This window comes from Oenanthe melanoleuca, chromosome Z (assembly GCF_029582105.1).
Source record: "Oenanthe melanoleuca isolate GR-GAL-2019-014 chromosome Z, OMel1.0, whole genome shotgun sequence".
Lineage (NCBI taxonomy): Eukaryota > Metazoa > Chordata > Aves > Passeriformes > Muscicapidae > Oenanthe > Oenanthe melanoleuca.
In genome coordinates this window covers 35,341,330-35,364,369 of record NC_079362.1, presented here as the reverse complement: position 1 = coordinate 35,364,369, position 23,040 = coordinate 35,341,330, and the positions used below count along the sequence as shown (strand labels likewise).

Genomic DNA, 23,040 nt, shown 5'->3' with positions numbered 1-23,040 from the left:
GCTTCATGAAGGGACAGGGGATAGTTTGGATAACACAGAGTTCTATCATCTCTTTTGCTGTACCTACTACTTGGGAAGTATTTTATTTATAAGAATGAAGAAAATTTGTATATATAATTTTCAAAACATTAGCTTTATGTGTTGAGCTTTTTCAGCGTTAGTATTGCAAGTCATTTTGCAGTTTTGCCTCAACATCACCATTACAATTGATCAAAAAGCCAGAAGAAAATGAGTCACTTGATGACAATCAGCTTACTTTTATTTAAGGAAAGGAAACTGTAAGAACCACAATTCTTTTTAACTTACAGAAGCAGAACAAATTTACCCCTCTCTAGAAACATTCTATATACTGTCTTTAATTACTTTGAGGAAAACATGGAAAACACCTCTTTTCTATGCTATGGGTAGCTTCTTATTTCAGGCCATTTGTTAAATACATCTCGTGAAACAAACATTAAAAATATTAAAATGTAACTAGAGGTATTGAGACTTCAGATGACTAAAGGAAAATATATAAATGTTATCAGAATAACTAATTGAGGGTTTTTACTGTATCAAATCAAAATCAAATTTTAGAATTGTTAAATGCTCAACAGTCACTACTAGTCCACAGTAAAAACAATTAAAAGCTTTTCTCAACAGTAAGTCAAGAAGAAAAAAATGAATTTTCTTGGTTGATTCACAGTAAATAAAATTTTAACCACAGTATTGATAAAATGTGAAGATGTGGATTCAGAAGCTTATTTTAAACTGTCTTCTACTAGTATTTAATTTGTGTACTTCATAGTATTAAAACTCTGACACAGGACAGAGGTAAAGAAACAGGGAAGTAATAGAAGTCACAAAAGACATTATAGACTAACTGAAAAAAAAACCCAGACTCAGAGCTAACTTTCCACTTCTGGGTTGTTTTCCCCAATCAGACAGTCAATTGTCTCAGGACTAAGAGCTGAACTTAAAAAATTTAAAAAGACTCTTATACAGGTTTTCTAATGTAATGAAAAAAAAGTTCATGTAAAAACTTGGGAGACTATATGAAATAATTAAAGGAGAAGAAAATAATAGTCTAGTGAGGGTAGGAATAAAGATGGACAAGAAAGGTACAGTATTACCCAGGTAAGAGATAAAAAGTTATACAAAACAAGCAGATTTTTCATTCTAAAATCTGTGATGATGTAGTATCAAGAAGCACCTATACGCAGAAAAATTACACTAAATGTGCAGAAGCTTTCAAATCCTACCTCAGACACTGTCAGAAATAGTAGCAATTTTTTCAGCATTAATCAAACGCTATTCCTACTACCAACGAAACTGAAATATAAAAATCTAAATAATATCCTAGCAGTCCATTGTAATGTGCAGTGGATTTCAACTTGAAATGCCTGACATTCAATTTAACCTTTACACTTGGCTGAATTGAACAACTATTGTGGTTAGCAAGAACATATTGTGTGTGAGTTTTTCACATGCAGAAAGAAATTCCCTTGACATCTTTCTCATCCAAAATAGAAAAACTTTGTGTAGCTCTAAAGTAAGTACTGCAACAGAGACCATAAGGATGTTTTTAAAAGCAAAGAATTGGTACTTTCATAGATAAGGAAAATAAACTATAATTATCTAAATTTACTTTTCATTCTTACACTGGTTTTCTTCCTATGCAAAAACCCCTAATATTTCAATGTTCCTATCTCTTATTTTATACTCTTGTAATCTGCAAGCATTGTAATTTCTCCAAATACAATTTAAAGGCTAAAAGAACAGTCAAAACAATAGTGTTACCAAAGAAAAGGGAGAATACAGAAATGTTCTAACTTCCTTGTTCTGTATTTTAAAGACAAAACCTGTCCAGTCTCCTACAGCTTGAAGCTTTGGTTTCACCTTTGGAAAACAGGGTTCAAAGCAACTTATTTATCTTATTTACAAAGAATTTCTTAGAGAGTTAAAAGAGTTTCCTTTTGTTTCCTTCCTTTTTTTTTTTTCCCTCGTCATAAAATACGCTTTTTTACAGAATGCTGCCAAGGATAGCACAATCCCAGGGCCATGTGCTTGGTTTTTGCTTTAATATTGAACAGTGGAAGACAACTTGGTAATGAAGTAGTGGGATTTCTGTGAGGAGCATGGAAGAATAAAGGCAAAATGATGATGAAATTAACAAAGCCTTGCTAATTAAAATGCCTTTATAAGCACAACAAACAAAAAAAAGAGTGACAGGTGTAAGTAAGAAGACCAATAGCTACTTTTTATCTGGCAACACCAAATTACCTTACACAAGCATTGTAATTTCAATGAAGATACTTTTGGGGTTTTTTTGGTGGAAACATAATTGGGGTCCCCTGCAGTGCAGAGATGGTCTGGAAAAGATACAAATGTGATAGTACAACCCATGCTCAGTGAAAGAGTACCTGAATGGGGCGGAATAGGCATGGAATACCAATACCTAGCTTACACCTAAATCTTTTGTGGAAATAAATTGCACAAAGAAAACACAAATTATTTATATATATATATATATATATATATATATATATATATATGCCTGTCTTTTCTACTTCTTGCTGTCACAGAATTCCCCTTGTGAACTAATATATCTCATTCTATTAACAGACTAGGAAGTTTATATATGTTCTTTACAAGCGCTGTCTTCTCAAAAAAGATCTGAGTGGTAGATAAATAAAATACTAATAAATGAAAGCAAATCTGCCAGAATGGCATCATCTATCAATTGCAGGCTTAGTTTGTCATCCACTGTGAGAATCTAGAGATAAAAACTGAATTAAATCACTAATTGAGACAGTTCTAAAAAGTTATAAAGCAGAAAAATAAAAGGACTCCAACAAAAAAATGTTCCAAAAGACAGTTTTTGGCTGAGGAGAAAGCTGTCACTGAAAAACACTTCTTTTGCAAGTTGAGAGACATAAAAAACCACATTCAATTAATGACAAATATTTGCACTTTTTTTAATGCCAGTTTGGGAAACAAAACAAAGAGAATGAACACTCTTTTCTTGTGTAAAAAGACTCTGCCCTCACGATTTTGAGTTCTGCACAGATACAGGATTACACAGAAAATAAGTTGTTTTAACAGCTTTTTCACTACGAGACCAAAAAATAGTAGCTCCTTTTAGCAGTGAATAGCTTTGAGAAAAGTCTCCCTGACTGATAACAAGAATCTCCTTAAACTGCAAAGCTAGCGAAGTCTGGTTTCTCATGAAATACTGTCTCATAGAAATTCACTGCTGTCCCACTGCGATAAGTATTATGACTGAAACATTAAGCACAGCTAAGACATGCACAACAACTTCTTCCTGAGCTCTTTCTTTCATGCCTAAGAACAGGTCAGTCTGTGCTGAAACCTTTTCATCTGAGGCCAATAAAATTTTCCCTTCAGCTGGCCACCTACTTTTAGTAAAATTCTAGGGACTGCTTGTTTTTGCAACCTCTACCCTGTAAATCACAAATTATACCACAATAGGCTAACAGGCAAATGAGTTCACATTGAAGGAATCTGAGGAAGAGAGGGGATGAACTGACCCATACATTCTGAAATACAATACAGCCCAAAAGAAATCTATGAGATTCCTGGACTACGTGGAAGATACTTTCCTGACAGAGTTGGTGAGTGAGCCAAGAGGCCAGGTGCCGTCTGGCTATTTACGAACAGAGAAGGATGATGTGCTGCTCAGAGGCCATCTAGGGCACAGGCAACCATGAAATGATAGTTTCCAGTTCTCCGAGCGGTAAGGAAGGGGCTTAGCAGAACTGCCACCTCAGACTTCCAGAAGACAGACTTTTGCTTGTCTGGGAGACGAGTTGATAAGAGTCCCTTGGGAGGCAGTGCAGAAGGGCTAAGGCTTTCAGGAAGGATGGACATTCTTCAAGAAGAAAATCCCAAAGGCAGAGGAGCAGACCATCCCTATGTGGCAAAAGATTCAATGGGAAAGAAGACCAGCCTGACTGAACAGAAAGTTTTCCTGGAACTCCATAAAAAAAGACACTTGGGAGACTACCCCTTGCAATACCTCAGGCTTGAAGCAGAGGCTGGAAAGCTGCCTGACAGAAAAGGACCCCAGGCTGCTGGCTGACAGCAGCTGAACATTAGCCACTTGCGCCCAGATGGCCAAGGCCAGCGGCATCCTGGCCTGTATTAGCAACAGGACTAGGGCAATGACTGTCCCCCTAAACTTGGCACTGGGAAGGCCACACCTTGAATCATGTGTCCAGTTCTGGATCCCTACAGGAAAAATATTAAGGTGCTGGAACATGTCAAGAGAAGGGCAATAGAGCCAGTGAATTGAGCACGAGTCTTGTGAGGAACTGCTGAGGATTGTTAAGGCTGGAGAAAATTAAGCTCAAGGGAGACCTTATTGCTCTCTACAACTACCTGACAGGAGGCTGGGGTCAATTCTTTTTTACCAAATGCTCCAAGTTGTACCAAGGGAGGTTTACACTGGATATTTCTTCACTGAAGGGTTGTCAAGCACTGGAACAGGCTGTCCAGGGAAGTGGTTGAGTCACTCGAGTGGTGTAGATATGGCACTTAGCAACACGGTTCAGTGGTGAACTTGGCAGTGCTTATTTGACAGTTGGACTTAATGAGCTTAAAGGTCTTTTCCAACCTAAATGATTCTATGACATGTTTTTCATGTTGGCATAAGATCACATGTGCAACAATGATTGGCAGACTCTCCTTAGAAAACAGAAATCATCAATATTCATTCTCAGATAACTTTCGCATCGCCAGGTTACCAAGTTTTATCTCTGCTGCAAATTTCCACTAGTTCTTTGAATCCTGCCTTCCTTACTAGAAAGTGGGATGTACTTAAGAGGTAAATCAGAAAGATTTTTTACTTTTCCTGGTTCACATTTTGGCAGTTTAAGCCTTTTCCATACTACAGAAAACTGAGTTTAGATTTCCAAATGCAGAACAAAAATCCTGCTCCCTCACGATGTGAATGCAGGTCTGTGACCATAGCTGTTGTATAAAAGGAGGCACTGCTGTCATCCTGCTTGGTCCTCCTATGTTGTCTGCAATGGATGAATTTTCTGAGGAGATTCAACCTGCTACAATACAGTATACTCTATAAATGCCTACTTTGGTCAAGACCCTCAGCAGACTCAGAAAAATTCATTTTGGTTAACTCAACTAATTGCTGCTCAAATTTAGCCTCTAGAAAGTTTCAGTACATCTATGCATATTCCAAAGAAAAACATCCTGCACCTAGGAAATCTGTGTTAAATCTGGTTGGTCAATAGACAGCACCTCACCCTATCTTTTGATAATCACATTTTTTCATTAAGAATGGAATACATCATAATATACAACAAGGTCCAAAATGTAGCAGCTGATATGCCCTGGATTTATATTTTACCACTATTAAATTCTAGGAACAATCTTCTAACAGAGCTCTTTGATTATAAATTTCTGGGGTTTTAAAAATGCAAACCCTCACAGTATGAATATGTTTTCCATATAGCCTCAAACATCCATTAATCATCACCCGAGTTAAAATTTTACATCCATCACATATTCCTGTCAGCTGACAGAGCAGAATAAAAACAGTGGCTTCATATGGTACAGGAACCTTATTCAAAGAAGCAACTCAGCTTGCCAGCAGATTTCAGGTGTACTAGATAGCAGGAGAAATCTATGTAGGTCTCTTAAGAGCTCCAGCATGCTTTTCAGCTCCACTCCACAACTCTCTTTTGGCTCAGAGCAGTTTGAAATAAACTCTCTCAGAAAATACTCCATTAACCCATGAAGCCTATGGTTCAAGTGTGTATATCTGGCTTCTCTACCTAAATGATGTGTGCAAAATTCCTTCACTCACTCTTCACTTTCTGATGACAAAAGGCACAATCAGTTATTATTTGGATGAAAAGAAGCAAAAATGACTGAAGCAATCTCATTGCTCAACAGGACTTCTGCAAGTACAGGCTGATCAGGAAACTGTTGTGATTAGTTCAAATATATTAAACAAAAATAGTTGTCAGGCTGATAGAAATAGCGGGAAAGAATTCATCACTGAACATACCCCAAAATGTTGGGGTAAGATGAAAAATCAATGTAACAAGTTTAAAGCTGTCACATTTCCAAGGAGCTGAAGACACACCTGACTCATACCTGACATACACCTGACTCATTATTTTAGGGTGAGAAAAAACAAAACAAAACAAAACCAACAAACAAAAAAAAAAAACAACAAAAAAACCCAAGTTTTCAAACCTCAGTCTTTGAATAGCAGTAATATATTCTGAATGAAACTTATAATGAGTCAGTTAACTAGCATTTTAAGGTAAGAGCACAGAAGATTGAAACATCTATAATTAACTGAAGCAAGGAAATGACACAACCTAAAAAGGTTGACTACAGAGACTATATGGAGAATTCAAGCTGAATTTCTTGAACTGGAGAGTATGTTTCCAACACTGTCCTAGTGGAGGGAGCGAGAGGCCAAAGAGCAAAAACTGATGACAAATATAAACAACATAAATTTCTGTCTTTTTCTTCATTTTCTTTATTGCCAAGGTGTTTTATTTCAGGACAACACCACTAGCAGTAAACACATCTTTAAAATCATCTGCATTATTATCTTTGTCCACCACTAAAAAGAAATCAGACATCAATCATAACTGCTTTCCTTATGTAAAATATAGCTCAGACCACAGAAAGCGTTGATTGAAATCACATCTCAACAATAACCAAAATAATACAGCAACTGAAATTGTACAATAATTGTCCAGATTAGTCATAGGATGGGACAGTTTTATACACAAAGTTCATACCACTACTCCACTATGGTTGTTTTTACTGTTTTTTTTAATGTGACTTGCAGTGGTATCCATTAGAATTGGATATAGTGTTTTCAAAATAGGTTCCACCAATTAGAAATAAAACAGGAGCAAAGAAACAGTATAAAGTTCCCAAGAACTTCCAGAAATTAAGGCAAAAAATCACAGGGATGCACTTTTTTCCTAATTACTGCCCTTTTCCCAGAGTAGCAAATATCTTAATTTAAGTAGCAATGATTTATAAAATAAAATAAAAACAAGAAGTTGCATAACAACTCCTTGAAAATTATTTATTACGTTACTTTCATTCACCTTGAGTCTACAAAAAGCACGTAAACTGGCTTCCCAAACACAAAAATTTTTAACTCAAAAATTCTTGGCAACGTAACAGATTTATCCACTGCTATACATTCAGTTCTTAAACTCCTTACAACCAATATACAAGCAGCTTGCACTATTTGAATCCTAAAGTACCAAATGTTCTTTAAAAACATAAAATATAAATATAAAAATATATTAATTCAAATAATTGTTTTTTTACTCTGACAGCTAATCCTTCTTCCTTGCTTGACCCTTAGCAAAATTACTCAGCCTTCAGGTCATGACATTAAATGTCATTTTCAGAATCATTCAATGCTGACTTAGTTTAAAAACATAATATACAGGTGACTGTCCCTGAAAATAAGAAATACACTTTTTAATAATTTTGGTAAATAATACAAGCAGTAAGCTGTAACACATGCTAAAACACTTAATACAAACATAAAAATAAGCAGAAATCCACAAACAATTTAAAATCTAATACAAAGTACATTTGTTATTTAATTATCTGTGGTAGCAAAAGCAAAACATTCATACCTGCACCTGGAATGATCGCCAACTTTGTTTCAACTAGGCCCATTTTAGCAGAAGATGCTAAAAAACAGAATATGAACAAGATCTTACTGTAATGTTGAGGTAAAAAAAATCTACAGAAAATACATAATGATGACCTAGAAGTTTGCTAATATATTAAATTTTCTTCAAAAATAACAATAAATCACTTTTTAAAGCATTTGTTTATTTAAAAGACTTCAAATAGATTCAACTGATCTGCTTTTAGTGAAAGATCCAACTACTTCCATCAAGGTAAATTCAGTACTTTATTAATTTTTACATAGCAAGTAAGCAATTACAGTGAGTAACAGAGACTTCCAAATAGAAAGTACTAAAAGGAAACAGCTGTTATTGCTTAACATCTTAGAATGGGGTAGAATTCTGTATCTGATTATTTAGGTGACAGACTATTCTCTAAGGTCAAATAACTTTATCAATCCTAAGTTACTAGCAATTGCTCCAGACCAAGCATGCACTTACTTTCCATCAATAGGCTTTACAGTTCTGACAGTTTATTAGCTCAAGGTTGCTCTTTTAAACAAGAGTTGTCACTTTTATGATTTAATTTCTTAAATAATAATACACTCACTAGGAACTTTTTTTCTTTTCCTGCACCCAGTTTAGACCATTTAGAGTACTTCAAATGCACAAGAATAAATAAAAAAAAAAAATTAAAATAATTACACTACCCTTCTGGCAAAACTGATAAAATTAAGGTCAGAAGAATCAAATAAATGTTTAACAAAACAATCCAGCTAACAGGGTTGTTTTAAATGAAACATTAGCAAGTACTTAGACAGGTTTCTGCTAAAGTCCTTTAAAATGGGTTAGAAACAAAGTCAAATACAAAGTAAGTTTTATAAGACTACTGCCAGCAGAATTAGTCAGGCCAGCTATAACACTAATAGCCATATATTCCATAGCAGTATTCAGACCTACCTGCCACCCGTATATCACAGGCTAATGCAAGTTCTAGGCCACCACCTAAGGCAGTTCCATCTATTGCAGCAATAGTAGGTACAGGCAGATTAGCTGAAAAAAGAAAGTACCAATTAACACCAATCTCATTAAGAACACCTCTGGAATGTGATTGCATTACATTTTGCTCATTCTACAGAAAAAAGTTTCATAAAATACACTTCGACTAAAAATTTATCAGCAACACCTTGGCAAAAAAGAAATTATTCTCCCTATCCCTCTGTGGCTGAATAGGTTTGCACATCTTTCTCTGGCTTCTGCTCCCTTTTGACAAAAATCTGAAAAGTAAACTTCAAGAACACAGATAGCAGAGCTAGACTGAGTAGTTATACAAACATCCCAGGTTAGATAGAGGTGTACGTATGTATGACATACATGTGATGCTTTCACAGCTAAAATGCCTCTGTGTCTTTACATTCTCAGACCACCACTGGCAATAGTGTCCATTACTATTGCCCCTTTTCTCCTGTAAAGCAGCAGCTAACAGCTTAAGAGAGGAAGGAAAGTCTTCAGTTTGACAAACAGATGCACATACTGCCAGCACACATGACAGGTAGCAGGGCTCCAGAGGCCTGTGCGACCAAGGCATGGTTTGTAAAGAGTTTATCATCAGTGTTCTGACACACAGAGTCATTTAAATGATCAGCTTAAAGCACTGCTTTCCACCTTCTCTTCATCCCTCTTTACCACAAACTCAAAGTTTGATGAAAAATGCATTCTCATTTTAGAAATAAACTTGTATATTACAGCTTTAATTATGTTTAATGTAAGAGTTACCACAAACTATCCATTTTAAAACATACTCAAACAGTAGTCCAGTAGTACATTGATGCTACTAGTTTCAAAGATAGTCAAAAGCAATTAATTAGCTGGACACTTGGGTGTTTTCTTTGTTTCAATGTTTCGTCTAATTGAGTGACTAGTTCATTCAGTCTTAGATGGAAATAAAAGAGAAAAAAACTACTCTGTCAACATATAAATGAAAATTATTAATAAAAGACTTTAAAAGACTTACTTCTTTTTAAAATATAGAAGGGTAATATGACAAATTTATTAATTTAATGTAGTAATTATAACTTTTCCTAGTAAACTAGCTAGTTCTAAATTCGAAATTGTGCTACCTATCTTGCCTTTTTCCTATCTGACAGATAAACTTCAGATAACTTCATTTAACAAAAGAATCAAATAAATATTGGTATATATTAGCATGAAAATTATTATTCAAGCCTGTAGTCTCTCACTGGGTCACAAACAAAATATGTAATCAATTAAAGGTTATTTTAGCTGCAAATTGATCTGCTTTCATGATTAACAACTAAAGAAAATCCAATTGTCTTTAAAAAAAGAACAAAAACTTAGCAATGCTTTTCAAGATTCTAACAGATGCTTTAAAACAAAGTCCCCAGGTTGCTGGTTTAGATCATGATTAATAATGATTATCTGAATCAATTTCAGTGCCAAAAGAGGCTACTGATTACTGTTTGCAAGAGCTCTTTCAGTGACTTAAAAGAGCTCAAGGTATCCATTATACCTGCCATCTACCACAGAAGGCATAGGAGACAGAGGAATAGTAGAAAAATCTCTTCTTTCTCTGTTTACTTTTTCTTAGTTATATGGAAAGGCAACTTTCATTTCCAACATGGCCTGGTTGCTGACAGAAACTTATAACCCTGTCAACACAACCAATTTGCCAAACAGTCTTGCAATTTTGCTAGCTGACACAGCTTGCCTTTCTCTTAAAGAAATATGCCTTTTCCGTGGGTAAGGAAAAATAGTTTGCCTGAATATGAAGGCAGGGTCATTGTTAACTGCAGTTCCCAGCAGTTACTGCTTGTATGAACGTTCCATTTATCAGAGACTAGCAAACAGTATCTTGAGCACTATTTGCATGACTTCTGCAGTACTCCAAGACAGAATACTTTCCTAAGATAAGCAACATCCAGAATTAGCTATGGTGCAATTCAAGTAGACTATTACACATGGAAATGGAAGTTACAGAATGAGTATTATAAAACAGCTTAGTTTCAAGAATTACAGCCAACACTCCTATCATGAAATAATAAAAAAATATAATTTAATGGACAAAAAACAGTTTGATAAAGTATGTTAGAATCATCGCTTCCCAACAATATTAATTTGAAAGGATCACCTGACATAAGAGTTGACAATGAATCAAAGGCACAAGACAAATTCCCAGTAATAGTCTTGTGTGTATCTATTAAACGAATTTAAGAAATTAATCCTTGTGAAGCATCAGAAAAACTAGCTCAGAAAAATGTTACTAGTAACTTGGGAGTGTAAACTAGTTTGTAGACTGCTAGAACTTGTTAACAGGGATAAAGCTTCTTGTAGTATTAGTATTTTGTAGCATAAGAGACACCTGATCACATTTATCTGCATGATTTTAATATGCAACTGCCAAAACTGTTGAGCCCATAGCAAAAACAGAGTTGCTGTTTGACAAATAATGCCCTGGATGCTTAATTGAGTTGTATGCACTCAAATTTTAGGAACAATAAATTACACATATAGACAGGTCAATCTCCACGACTTTACATGACAAGGCTCATTTGCTATGAGTGATAAAAAAAATATTTAAAGCTTTGCCAAGAGGTCTAGTGATTTTATACTTTTAACGTTCTACATTTTTTTCACAGTTCAAATAACAAGTTATAATTTTCAGGCCATTTTTGTACTACTACTGGTTATTGCCAAATTCTAGATTTGATACAGGTTTTTCAGGGTGCAATCATAAGCTGCACAGTGAAATAAAAAAGGAGTTTAAGATATATATACAGAAGAAATAGATGAGCTGAACTAAATGAGAGAGTACAACACAGAGACAAGAGTATACCATGTATATATAAAGATTAACATTAGAAGTAGTTAAAAAGACTAAGTAATGAGTAGCATTAAACTTTAGTTAGAGAATTTCAATGGGTTACCATAGCACATCAAAGTGTGGAATATAAAGGAAACTAAATAACAAAGTAGTTCACACAATTAATTCAGAAAGGATTACTTCACACATCTATTCTAATGTAAAACTTGCTGCTTATTCTATAAACTGTAAGTAACAGTTCTATTCTGCACATAAAACATGTCCCAAGCAAAATGTCACATCCTAATGCAACATCAATGCTTAATTATATTTCAGAAAAGAAAGGTTCTAAGTACAGTACAGAAGGAGTCCAATTCAGATTATGTTATGTCAGCAACACAACCAAACATAAGACAAAAGCATGTCCCTATATTTGAGGAGAGACTTCTAGTTGAAGAGAAGACAAATGTGAACAACCAGATCAAAATAAATTTTATGTATTAAGTTGTTTGAGGAATAATCTCTTAGCACAGAAGCTGACAAAACCAGGATGTTTACTGGCTATTCAAGACATAATACAGGTAGAGTGATCAACAGGTAAACTGAAGAACTTCTGTAAGAGAAAATAAACTTAGTAAAATTATACAGCTAAACTAAACCTATAAACAGTTCAAACAAAATAAAAAATATGACCTATACCAATATAAAGAAATGGATCTGCATCATAGTCTGCAGTAACTGTGAACCTTCAGCTCAACTTCAGGAATACATCCCTGGTAAACAGACGTGTAGTTTTAGGTTGGGCGGACCAGCAACATCTTGAAGTCTTGGGATACCACCTGCTCTCCTGTGACTCCTCATTACTGAAAGATGCAGAATTGAGTAAGTAAACTGTCCCACAGTTAAGCCATGAGTACAGAATGTCACAGGGGGAGAACTTTGCAATTAAGCATATAAAAACATATGCAATGTGTTGGAAGTATTTTCAAACAATCACAATTGTTCTGAGGCAGGTAATTGTTATTTCATCTTCAAGTGACTTTCCACATGATGGTGGCTAACTGGTGACTAACAAGGGATTTCCTTTCTGCTTAGAGGCCATGATATGACCAACAACAGGCCAGCATATGAATACAGGCACCTGGTCTGGAAGACTTGACCACTAAGTAGTTTCTCAGATGTGTGCCGTAACACCCACACAGCTGATTCATCCTATTGCGGATACTGACATTCCCCAAATAGAAAGCAGAAACTGCCTGGATTCTACTGACCTGAATCATAAATGACTATTTAGTCTTCTGACTAATTTATTAAGAAAGTTCTTATAAAATTACAGATATGCAAGATAATAGCTGGGAGGAAATTCAATTATATGTTACACGTCCTTAGTAACTCTTAAGCATCCATTTTTTATTTCGGCACAACCTCAACTCCTCAGTTTCTCATTATTGACAAAAAATAAATGGCCTGATCAACAAGGAAAAACCTAGTTTCCACAGTTAGCAAGAAAGAAGGAAGTCTGAAGAATTAATACATATAGTAAAACCAAAATGGCAACAATTTACATATGAAAGTAGCCTTGTTTTTATGAAACATCATATACAGTAGCTTTCACATAACAGGCAAAATACTACTTTCTTTAGCTGGTGGCCTGAATTACTCAAAGGAAGACCTAATACAAATGCTGATCCCTGGGAAACAGGCAGAGGAAGAATAATATTGTTATCCAGAATTCCAGACTTTGTGATTTGCGTTCCTGGTCAACATGCATGAACTTGTCCAAAACCTCCTAGGACTGCCCTCCTTGCTTGCTAAACAAATTTATACACGTAAGATTTTCTGTAAGCAACTGTACCACATACTCATATAAATGGAAAAAAAAATTCCTGAGCTAGACACAAGATTTTGAGATTTAGACTACTGAAGTGCCAATGAAGCATATGAGAATCACCCATTTGCAGCTTGGCAGCTGTTACAATCAACCTGAAGAATATCTGCAGTACTTCCTTCCTAATCCCTTCCTTTAGCTAAGAAGTAGGAGCCATCAAAAAGAACTGAAATCCAATATAGAATTCAGTTTCTCTAAAGTAAAAGGTCTGCACTGTTACTGCAGTAACATGTCTTGATTCCCACGAATCAGAAAAGAAAATTCCATGAAAGCCCACTCAAACCCTAACAATTGAAAAATTCTATACAGTCCCTTAGATATAATAAACTTCTATTTTTGAAGTACTTTTTACAGATTAGGGCAAATATTTTCAATTCAACTAATTACAGTAGTCAGAATTTGGTATCCACAAACATTCAAATGAAGCCTGCCTTTTTATGCATTTGATGCAAAACATTAAAATGAAAGATAGTCACCTTAACTTCCCTTACTATTCTTATACGTATAGGTATAGTAATATACCTGTATCCTAAATAACATTAATGTTCAAAAAAGGTACTTATTTTTCCATTCTCTTCTTAATTCAGTCACCTCTGGCAACCAACCTTCTGTAAGAACAGCTATTCAGATATAAACCAGAAGCCTGTCACTATCTCTAGTACCTACTGAAACAGATTCAAAACACAGACTTGTCTTTAATTATAAACAGCAGAATTCTTGTTTCCCAGAATGAAACAGAAAATAAAGTAGAGAGCATACTCGCCTCAAAAACTGTGAGCATCCATCTAACATAGAAGTAGCTAAAGAATTCAATTTTAAATAACAACACAACTGAATTGCCACAGAACAAAGAAATAGATTGTCCAAGCTATTTATTCCACATCTGCATTTCTGATTATTTGACAAATAACGTTGATTAGTGAACAGCTTACTAGGACAAGCAACTTCAGGGGGTATTTCCAGCAAGTCATTTTTCCTTCTGAATAACGGATTTCATAAAACATAAAGCCAGAAGGATGAATTGTATAAAAATATCCTGCATACTATCAGTATTATATGGATTACAAGAGGAAACTATGCTATAAATTGAGGCAGAGATTAACAGTTCAACAATTTGTTCTTCAGCAAATTAAGAAAGTGTGGCAAATATCTGCCTACACATGTCTGCAATACATGGGAAACCCTTAAATCACAGAATGGTGGAGGCTGAAAGAGACCTCTGAAGCTCACCTTGTCCAGCCTGTCTGCTCAACCAGCATCACCTTGAACAGATTGCTCAAGTTCATGTCCAGGTGTCTTTTGAAGATCTCTAAGGAGGGAGACTCCACCACCTCCTGGGTAGCCTGTATCAATGCTCAGTTCTCTTCACAGTGAATAAGGACTTCCTGATGTTCAGGGAGAATCTCTTCTGTTGCAGTCTGTGCTCACTGGCTCTGGTCCTGTCACTAGACATCACCAGAGACAGCCTAGCTTCACCTTCCAACACCGTCACATATTGCTGTGATTACCTCCTGCGCTTGCTCAACCTTTTCTCTTCTAAGAGATGCTCTGGAGCATTTATCACCTTCAGGGCCTTTCACTGGACTTTCCAGTAGCTCTGTCTTTTATTGAGGAGCCTAGAACTGGCCACAGTACTCCAGCAGTGGCCTCATCTGTGCTGATGAGAGGGAAAGGATCACCTCCCTCAACTCCTGGCAACACTCATCCTAATGCAGTCCGGGATACCACTATTCTTCCTTGCCAGAAGGGCACAGTGCTATCTCACATTCAACTCGGTGTCCCACACAGATCTGCAGGGTTTTTTTGTGCTGCTTTTCATATCATTACCCCTATCATGTACCACGTGCATGAGGTTATTTGCATTTTCCTTTGCAGAAATTATTGAGATTCCTGTTAGTCTATTTCTCCAGCTTGCTGAGTTCTCTGTGAATGGTAGCACAACCCATTCCTTATAATACTACATCATCAGCAAACTTGCTGAGGCTACTCTATCCCATCATCTAGACAAAGATGTCGAACAGGACTGAACCTGGCACTGCCCCTGGGACACACACTGGCTAGGGGCCTCCAAGCAGACTTCATGCTACATGATGCAGAGTCTGGACAGGTTCATTTAACCAATTTTTGATCCATTTCACTGCCTTTTCATCCAGTCCATACTCACCAGTCACTCTTCAAAAATTTTATAAGAGATACTATAAAAATCCTTACTGAAATCAAGGTAGACAATATCCACTGTTTCTCATCTAACAAACTACTCATTTCACCATAGGTTGTCAGACTAGTTAAGCAACATTTCCCTCCTCTGACTCCATCTTATGACTACACTTTATGACTTTCTTGTCCCTCGTGTACCCAGTAGTAGTTTAGTTTCGACTTTTAGTTGTTCCAGAACCTCACCAAGGACAAACTTTAATCTACAGATAAGAAGGCTCCCTCCCCATTTCTTAGTACATTTATTTAAATGTAGTAACAATAGAGACTTCAAATTAATGAAAAGAATGGTCACATGCCCCCAAAATGTTTAAATACCACTAAGTGCGTATTTGTAGATACATTCTGTAATTGAAGGTCACCCATTAGGAAAGCAAGAAAGAGGAAAAATGAGTCATATCTTAAGAGTGAGAATGTTAAATAAGGAATTACAAATTTTAGTCTTGTTATTACAAAGCAAAGCACTTATTTACATGCCATTTATCTTTAATGTATATTTCATATATATAAAAGTAGCTTAAACCCATATAATACTGCAAGTCTATGGGCTGATTCCTACACCAGCATTGAAAAGTTTGAGATCTTTTACTTTAGAGAGTTTCTTTATTAACCCAAAATCTCCAAATTGTCTGGTTACAAGTTATAAAAGAGTTTTCAAAAGGTCACAGACATAAATAGGAATTTTGAATCAGCAGTAACAATTTTTGAAACTACGTCCTAGCTTGCATAATAACTGGGAATATATTTTAATTTTGTTTTTAAAATAATTAAGTTTATACCTAAATATTCTTATTTTGTAACTCAGAATAAGTTTCTCTTCTACCTCCTCACTACCCCAATTCTTGATGTCTCTTGGAGAAATGGCTCTTGATTACTAAGCTAAGATTTTCTATCTTAAAAAAAAAAAAAAACGGGCAGGGGACATAAATGTCATAAACTATGCCCCTTGAGAAGCAAGCAGAGGCAGTCCATTTGCAGTTCTGGTAACTGGAATATTCTTTATACTAGGAAGATTGAAATCACAGAATTACATTTAACATACTAAATAATTTATGTCACAGGAAATCAGAAAAATAATTAGAACACAGCAATGTATCTTGAGTTAATTTTTGGGGATGTTTTCCCGAAGAACAACATTGTGATGGCATATAACCTTTGCAATGAGTTTTGTTTTAGGCAGTTACCTTGCCTTGCAAAATCTGTAATCAAGTCATTGATTACAACAGTTTGCTTTCATTTTCAGTTGCAAGCACTACCATCAAAAAAAGATTCTTCTACGGGGATAAAAGCTAACAGAAACAAAATACTTCAACAAGTATTTCATCCATTCTGTAACACAAAGAAAACCAACCAGCATATGAAGAAACATTTCAAAGTGGCACAGAGAGACTGACAAATTTTCCTACATGAACTTCAGGGTAAAGAAGACTGGTCAAACCATTTTTGCACAGGGCAAGTAATTAAATGTTACAAAGCTTTACCTCTCATAAGAGCAAAAATAATGACAAAGTGATTATTCCATTAATTTATATATCTCCATATGCTTCAAAAAAAAAAAAAAAAATATTCATCTGCAAAAACGACCACACTTTGAAGTCCAAATATGGAATTCAGTGCCACACATAAGCACAGTTTCAACTGTGAAAGGATTCTGGGTACCCTCTAACTCCTGTGCTTTAGATAAGATGCTTAATAGACTACAATTGTTGATAGATTTGAACATTTCTATCTTTGCTCTAATACCTTCAAAGTTCAGGCAGACAATCAATAACAGTAAAGAGCTGCATTAAAAAAAAACATATTTTTTACTATTTGTAAAGAAATTTTGCTTTTTAATGAAAACGGTTACTGCACATTACAGCTGATTATTAAGCAAAAGGTATTAACAAAGTTTTTCTTTCATTTATTTTGACAGAGGCTATCGCACCTCACTCAATCCTATTAATTTCTCAGTTTCCTCCTTTAATCATTCACTCATATATGACATAGAAAGAATGTATTTTTTAAATGAAAAACATTTCCAACTTTAATAGAGGAATATTATATTCTTTACTTTAAAATTTTCAATTTGGTATTTTATTACAAGTAAGAAAGACAGTGTCATACATTCTTGATAATAGAAACAGAAACTGGGAAACTGATGGGAATGAAAGAGGTGGTTTAATTAAACCCTTCAGCTACTGTTCTCTGTAACCAACTCTTTCATGACTTTCTTGTGCTATAGAAAATCATTTGGATATTTCAATCATCTCTCAGTTAGATAAACAGATTCTTCAGTTTCTTCACATATACATAATTTTTCATCTTGTAGGCTCATTCTGCCCTCAGTAAGACAATAATGAAGTAAAACCTAGATGCCAGAATACACTTTCTGTAAAAATGAATGAAAGCTTTGGATTGAAGAAAAATAAAAATTGTTTCTTGTAATTTTAACTCTTACTAAGTACATTTAAGAACTTATTATTCACAAAAAAACAGCATAGCACATAATCAAGTGGGGAATTATTAAAATGCAAAGGAGTTAAAATAATTCAGTTACATTTTTACACTCTACTTCTATGCAAGTTTTTTTCTTTATCTTAAATAGCACACAAAATAAAACTCAAACTATAGTCTCCATATAATATACACACACACCTATAGTCTCAAATATAATCTCTGGTTGTTAAGAAAATGAAATTAGATAAAGTTTTCATTTTTTTTGTTGTCCACCTGTCTGATTTACAGTACGAAGATAACACATAATCTATTAATACTATCATTCTTGTTTGACACAATAAATTCCCCAGTTTAGTGCTAAAATATTTTATTTCTAAATCAGCATAATTTACTAAGTAATAGTTTCGAGACAGTTCATTCACAGAACACTACAGAAGAAACACTCCCTAACATTTCACGTTTTTATTTTACTTTTTTTTTTTACAAGCTAACTTAGTAATATTATCAAGCCAGTGCCTATCTAGGCAAAAGGTGTATTCACTAGAAGTTGTCCTGACAATTCTGAAGTCAAACCCTTGTACTTGGCCCAAGCAGTGAGTCAAGATTTCTTCGACAGAAGAGCAACATTGTGCTTTCAGTGTCATAATACCTATGGCAAGAGTTGCTACCCTTTGAATACCAATTCATTCAAGAAACGTAGCCAGAGTCCAAGACAGGCAAAGCAAAGAGCCAACAAACTATTATTTCTCGTTCAGAGGTTGAAATATTCAATTGCAAACCTGAACAGGGTAAGGAAAGGATAGTGTTACAAACACAGCAAACATGCACATTGCGGCTCCCCTGAGAGGGAATGCAAGCCCAGGACAGCTAGTGATGCTGGAGGCCTCTTTTAATACAGTGCAAACTGGCTATGCTGATCTCAATAAACCATGTGAGCGAGAAGCATCCTACTTTTGGTACAGTTAGCTTTGTGGAAGGAAACTTGAAGAGCCATGTCCACAGCATAGCCTCTTGTCCTCCAGAACAACATTAGGAATTACTACCAGAAGAAAAACTGTATGTCGATTTTTGTCATGGCTGTACAGCAGCACCAGGATCAGACAACAGTTAGTCAAAGGCTATCTTAATTTAATTCAATATCAACAAAAGAAATAAATCTACCAATAGAAAACCACCAAGAGCCTAGCAACACACTCTGCATACTGGCACTCAAGGACTGTACACTTAATCAAACAAGCAACATCATAACACAGCAAGTGAAATGCTGTGCTAAAATCCACATTTCACAGTGTCGGCAACACAGAAGGCCCATGATGCTAGAGGCTGGCTGTTAAGCACAGCTCCACTAGCTGTAATTAGGCCTCTTTCAAATTCGATAGCTATGTGAAACTTCATTCAGCTTCCCAGTAAATGCAACTTATAGCCTGTATCTCTCTTCCCTAGGACAGAAATCCACAGTTCTTATCAAAGGATTTCCACTACATCTTTGATGGCAAGATCTACTTCCAGCAAACACAGATGGGTTTGGCAAATTTCGTAGATCTTGAGAATTCACTACTAAACCAGGATTTAAAACACTAACCAAAGCACCACAGAACCCTCAGTAATTCAAACAGTAAAACAAGGCACAGCACTGACCTCACTAATGATAATTCTTGCTTATTTTTAAACCTTCACAATGGGAAGGTGGGGTAGCAGTTAGCACACCAGCAATCAAGTGAAGTTTTTTATAATCTTGATATCATTCTTGGGACCTCTGAAACCAATTTTTGAAAGCTTGCATCCAAAACCAAACTATAGCATATAACATGGCATCAAAAAAATGCATGCATGCACAGTCTTTAGTAGTCAAACTAGAAACTTTTTTGAAAAGAGGATGCTTGTCTGAAGGATAAACAAGTATGCTCTTTAAGATAAATTGAAAGTTTGGTGATGACCGAAAGCCAGAAGGACAGAAAAAATTCAAAAGAAGAAAAAAAGTCTTTAAATATAGAACTGTATCTGCTCTGAATAAAATAAAAAGCACACAATAAAAAACACAAACACAAGCAACTGACCACAAGGTGCTTTCATTCCGGATGATCTCATTCAAAGTGGAGTACGTTAAAACTAATCATCTCTGATAGAACTACGTATAAACAAAGTTATTAAATATCACCATTTATTAAAGTTGTATCACAGCTTATGCATCAAAACTAATCAAATGTTTTCAAGAAAGACATGTAAGATTTGTTAAAATGCAACAAGATCAACAGAAAAAAGTAAATTTAGTATTTTATTAAAAAATTCATTCTTAACTTTGTTCATATCTAGGTTCCATCAGGCCATGAGTAAGGTGTTTAGTCTCCAAACGTGAAATAAAAAAAGCCTGACAACATGTTAACTTTAAGAAGTAACTAAGAAAGTCTCCAATTTTAATTCCCTGTTTATGGGATATGGCCACTTATGCCTACATTCTTTGGAAAAGCTTTGCTAATCAATGTTGTTTCTCACTTAATAAAGGTTGGAGCCAAAGTCAATTTGAGTAATTACATGTATTTGCTGAATTGAAATTCTTTCTACAGCTTCAGTTTTTATTTTTATTAAGTACAATGGTTTTATTGACGAGTGTGGTTATTGCATCCAGCTTCATACATAGCCTCAGTCTGCTTTGCAACTGAAATCCCAAAAGATAACATATATATACTATCACACCACAACATGGATTTAATAGAAGGCATCCTATAAAATATATATTGAAGATCTGACACACAATTATGTGTTTTTTTTTTTCCTCACCAAAGTCTCAAAAACAAGGCTTCTGGAGATCATTGTCATTTGACTTAATTTAGGTAGGGCTGTCTTTTTGTGCATAGGTACAAAAAATGTATTAAGGCTTTTCTCTCCCAATTTGTTGAGGGTGAAGACAGCCTTACATCAGTAACGAAGTGCTTCAAGCCAGAATACTGCAATGGACAAGTTGGCCTATAATTCTTACTATTGAAATAAAAAAAATAAAAAATAAATAAATAAAAAAAAAAAAAAAAAAGGAAAAAAAAGGAAAAAAATACCAAAAACACCAGACAGACACACACACACACACACACACAAAAACACAAACCTCAAATAAACCTCCAATTCTGGTACAATTTAAGTAAAAATTTAGAGAAAGCAACCACTGCTAAAAATAGAGGCTGTTTTCATTCTCTCCTCCCCAGCTTAAAGTTCTAAGTGCCACAACTAATGGCTCCATTCAATTTTTTCAGCTCTTTTTAAAAGCATTTATTTATAAACAAAGTCATATTTACTGCAGTCCTACTTCTTCTAATTTAGTAAGAAGTTGTAAATTATTCCCATATAAATAAATGCAGTATGCTTTTAATTTCCAGAAAATTCCCTTCTGCAGCTGTATCCCAAAATGATACTACAGATTTTTACACAATAACCAATGTACGGATTTTAAATGTAATGACATTGACAGAAACTAAAGAAAGCCAAAGGATGTCAATTCTAAAAAGCTAAGTTTATCTAGTTGTTCAAGACATAATTAACCTTTATTGTATTTCATCTGTAAAGGTAACTTAATTGTCTTCTTTCTGAAAATATAGCTAAAAAGACTTAACTCCTTACTAGGTCACACATCTGAATACAAATGCAATTATCAAAACATGACCTAGTTCTGAAAAGCAAGAAGTAGAATACATTTTAAATGAGATTACAGTATTAAACTCGGATAGAAAAAAGAACAAAATAGGAGATTGGAAATATTGTTCCCTTGCTACATAATATTCTTCAGTGGTAAATATTAATTTGAAAATTGTTTTCCCTCTTTAACTCCCTCACAACATTCTAGTTGTTGCTGGGCAAGAAAAATATCATTATTATTTTCAGTTTACAGATTAATTGCAGTGACCAAATGCAAATATAATGTCCCTATACTTCTACATAAATTACATTTTGCAATGAACAGATCACTTCTTCAGGAGAATAAAATAAAAGAACTAAGAATCTTTGACTTGCTGTAAAATTAATATTCATTTCTATTCATCAGGGCATCACACCGTGGGACATCTTATGCACCCAACTAATCTAACCTCTTACATATATATATATTTATTTTTTTTTTAATATGGTCAACCATTTCCTGATGTAGAGAATGGCACAATGAGACCTCCATCTGGGGCAATATGTCCAGCTCGGAGGTCCTCACCACAGGATGGACATTGACATGCAGGTGTGAGAGCACTCTGGAGTGAGTCCAGAGGAGGGACATCAAGCTGATCAGAGGGATGGAACACCTCTTCAATGAGGAAAGGCTGAGAGAGTTGGGATTGATTAGCCTGGAAACAAGAAGGCTTTGGAGTGAATAATTGCAGCCTTCCAGCACCTGAAGGGAGCCTGCAAGAAAGATGGAGAGGGACTTGTCCTGTAGCAACAGGACAAGATGAATAAATTCAAACTGGAAGAGATTAGGTTTTAGGAAGAAATTCTTTACTGTGAGGGTGGTGAGGCAGCAGAACAGGTTGCCCAGAGAAACTGTGGATGCCCTATCCTTGAAAGCATTCAGGCTGGATGGGGCTCTGAGAATGGTCTAGTGAAACTGACCGAGGCAAGTAATTCTGTAAGCCTTTTAGATAACACTGAAAATTTGCTTACATATTCAGTAGTTGAATACTCTCACAGGAGCCTTAATGAAGATGAAAACAATCAAACATTTTTCTCAAAGCTTTTTCAACCCTGAGGCAAAACAAAACATCAAATAACTATGAACATTTTCCAGTCATTCAGTGAAGAATGCCAAATTCAAATATTTCTTCAAACGTTAGAAATTTTCTCACTTAAAAATTTGAAAACAATTGATTTTAAAGAACTATTTAATAATCACAGGAAAATCTTGAAAGTAGTTGCTCATATTTAAATACTAATAGCATCTTAAGGTATTTCCAGTAGCTTCAAGCCAAGGAAGGCTGAAAAATTATTAATTAATGGTCAGAAAACCTCCCAAAATTCTCACAAAGTAAAAGAATTGAACAACTTGTTGCCACTTGCTTGGCATT

General features: G+C 35.1%; 1 protein-coding gene across 1 annotated transcript in view; it reads right to left on the bottom strand.

The window, feature by feature from the left end:
* AUH (AU RNA binding methylglutaconyl-CoA hydratase) overlaps positions 1-9,231 on the bottom strand; it is a 56,565-nt gene extending 47,334 nt beyond the window's left edge. Inside the window, exons 1-3 of the mRNA XM_056514564.1 lie at positions 9,018-9,231; positions 8,604-8,696; positions 7,647-7,703 (exon numbers count right to left, since the gene is read on the bottom strand). Of these exons, the coding sequence (XP_056370539.1) occupies positions 7,647-7,703; positions 8,604-8,696; positions 9,018-9,231 (364 nt within the window). The remainder of the gene's footprint in view (positions 1-7,646; positions 7,704-8,603; positions 8,697-9,017) is intronic.
* Positions 9,232-23,040: the final 13,809 nt, after the last annotated feature.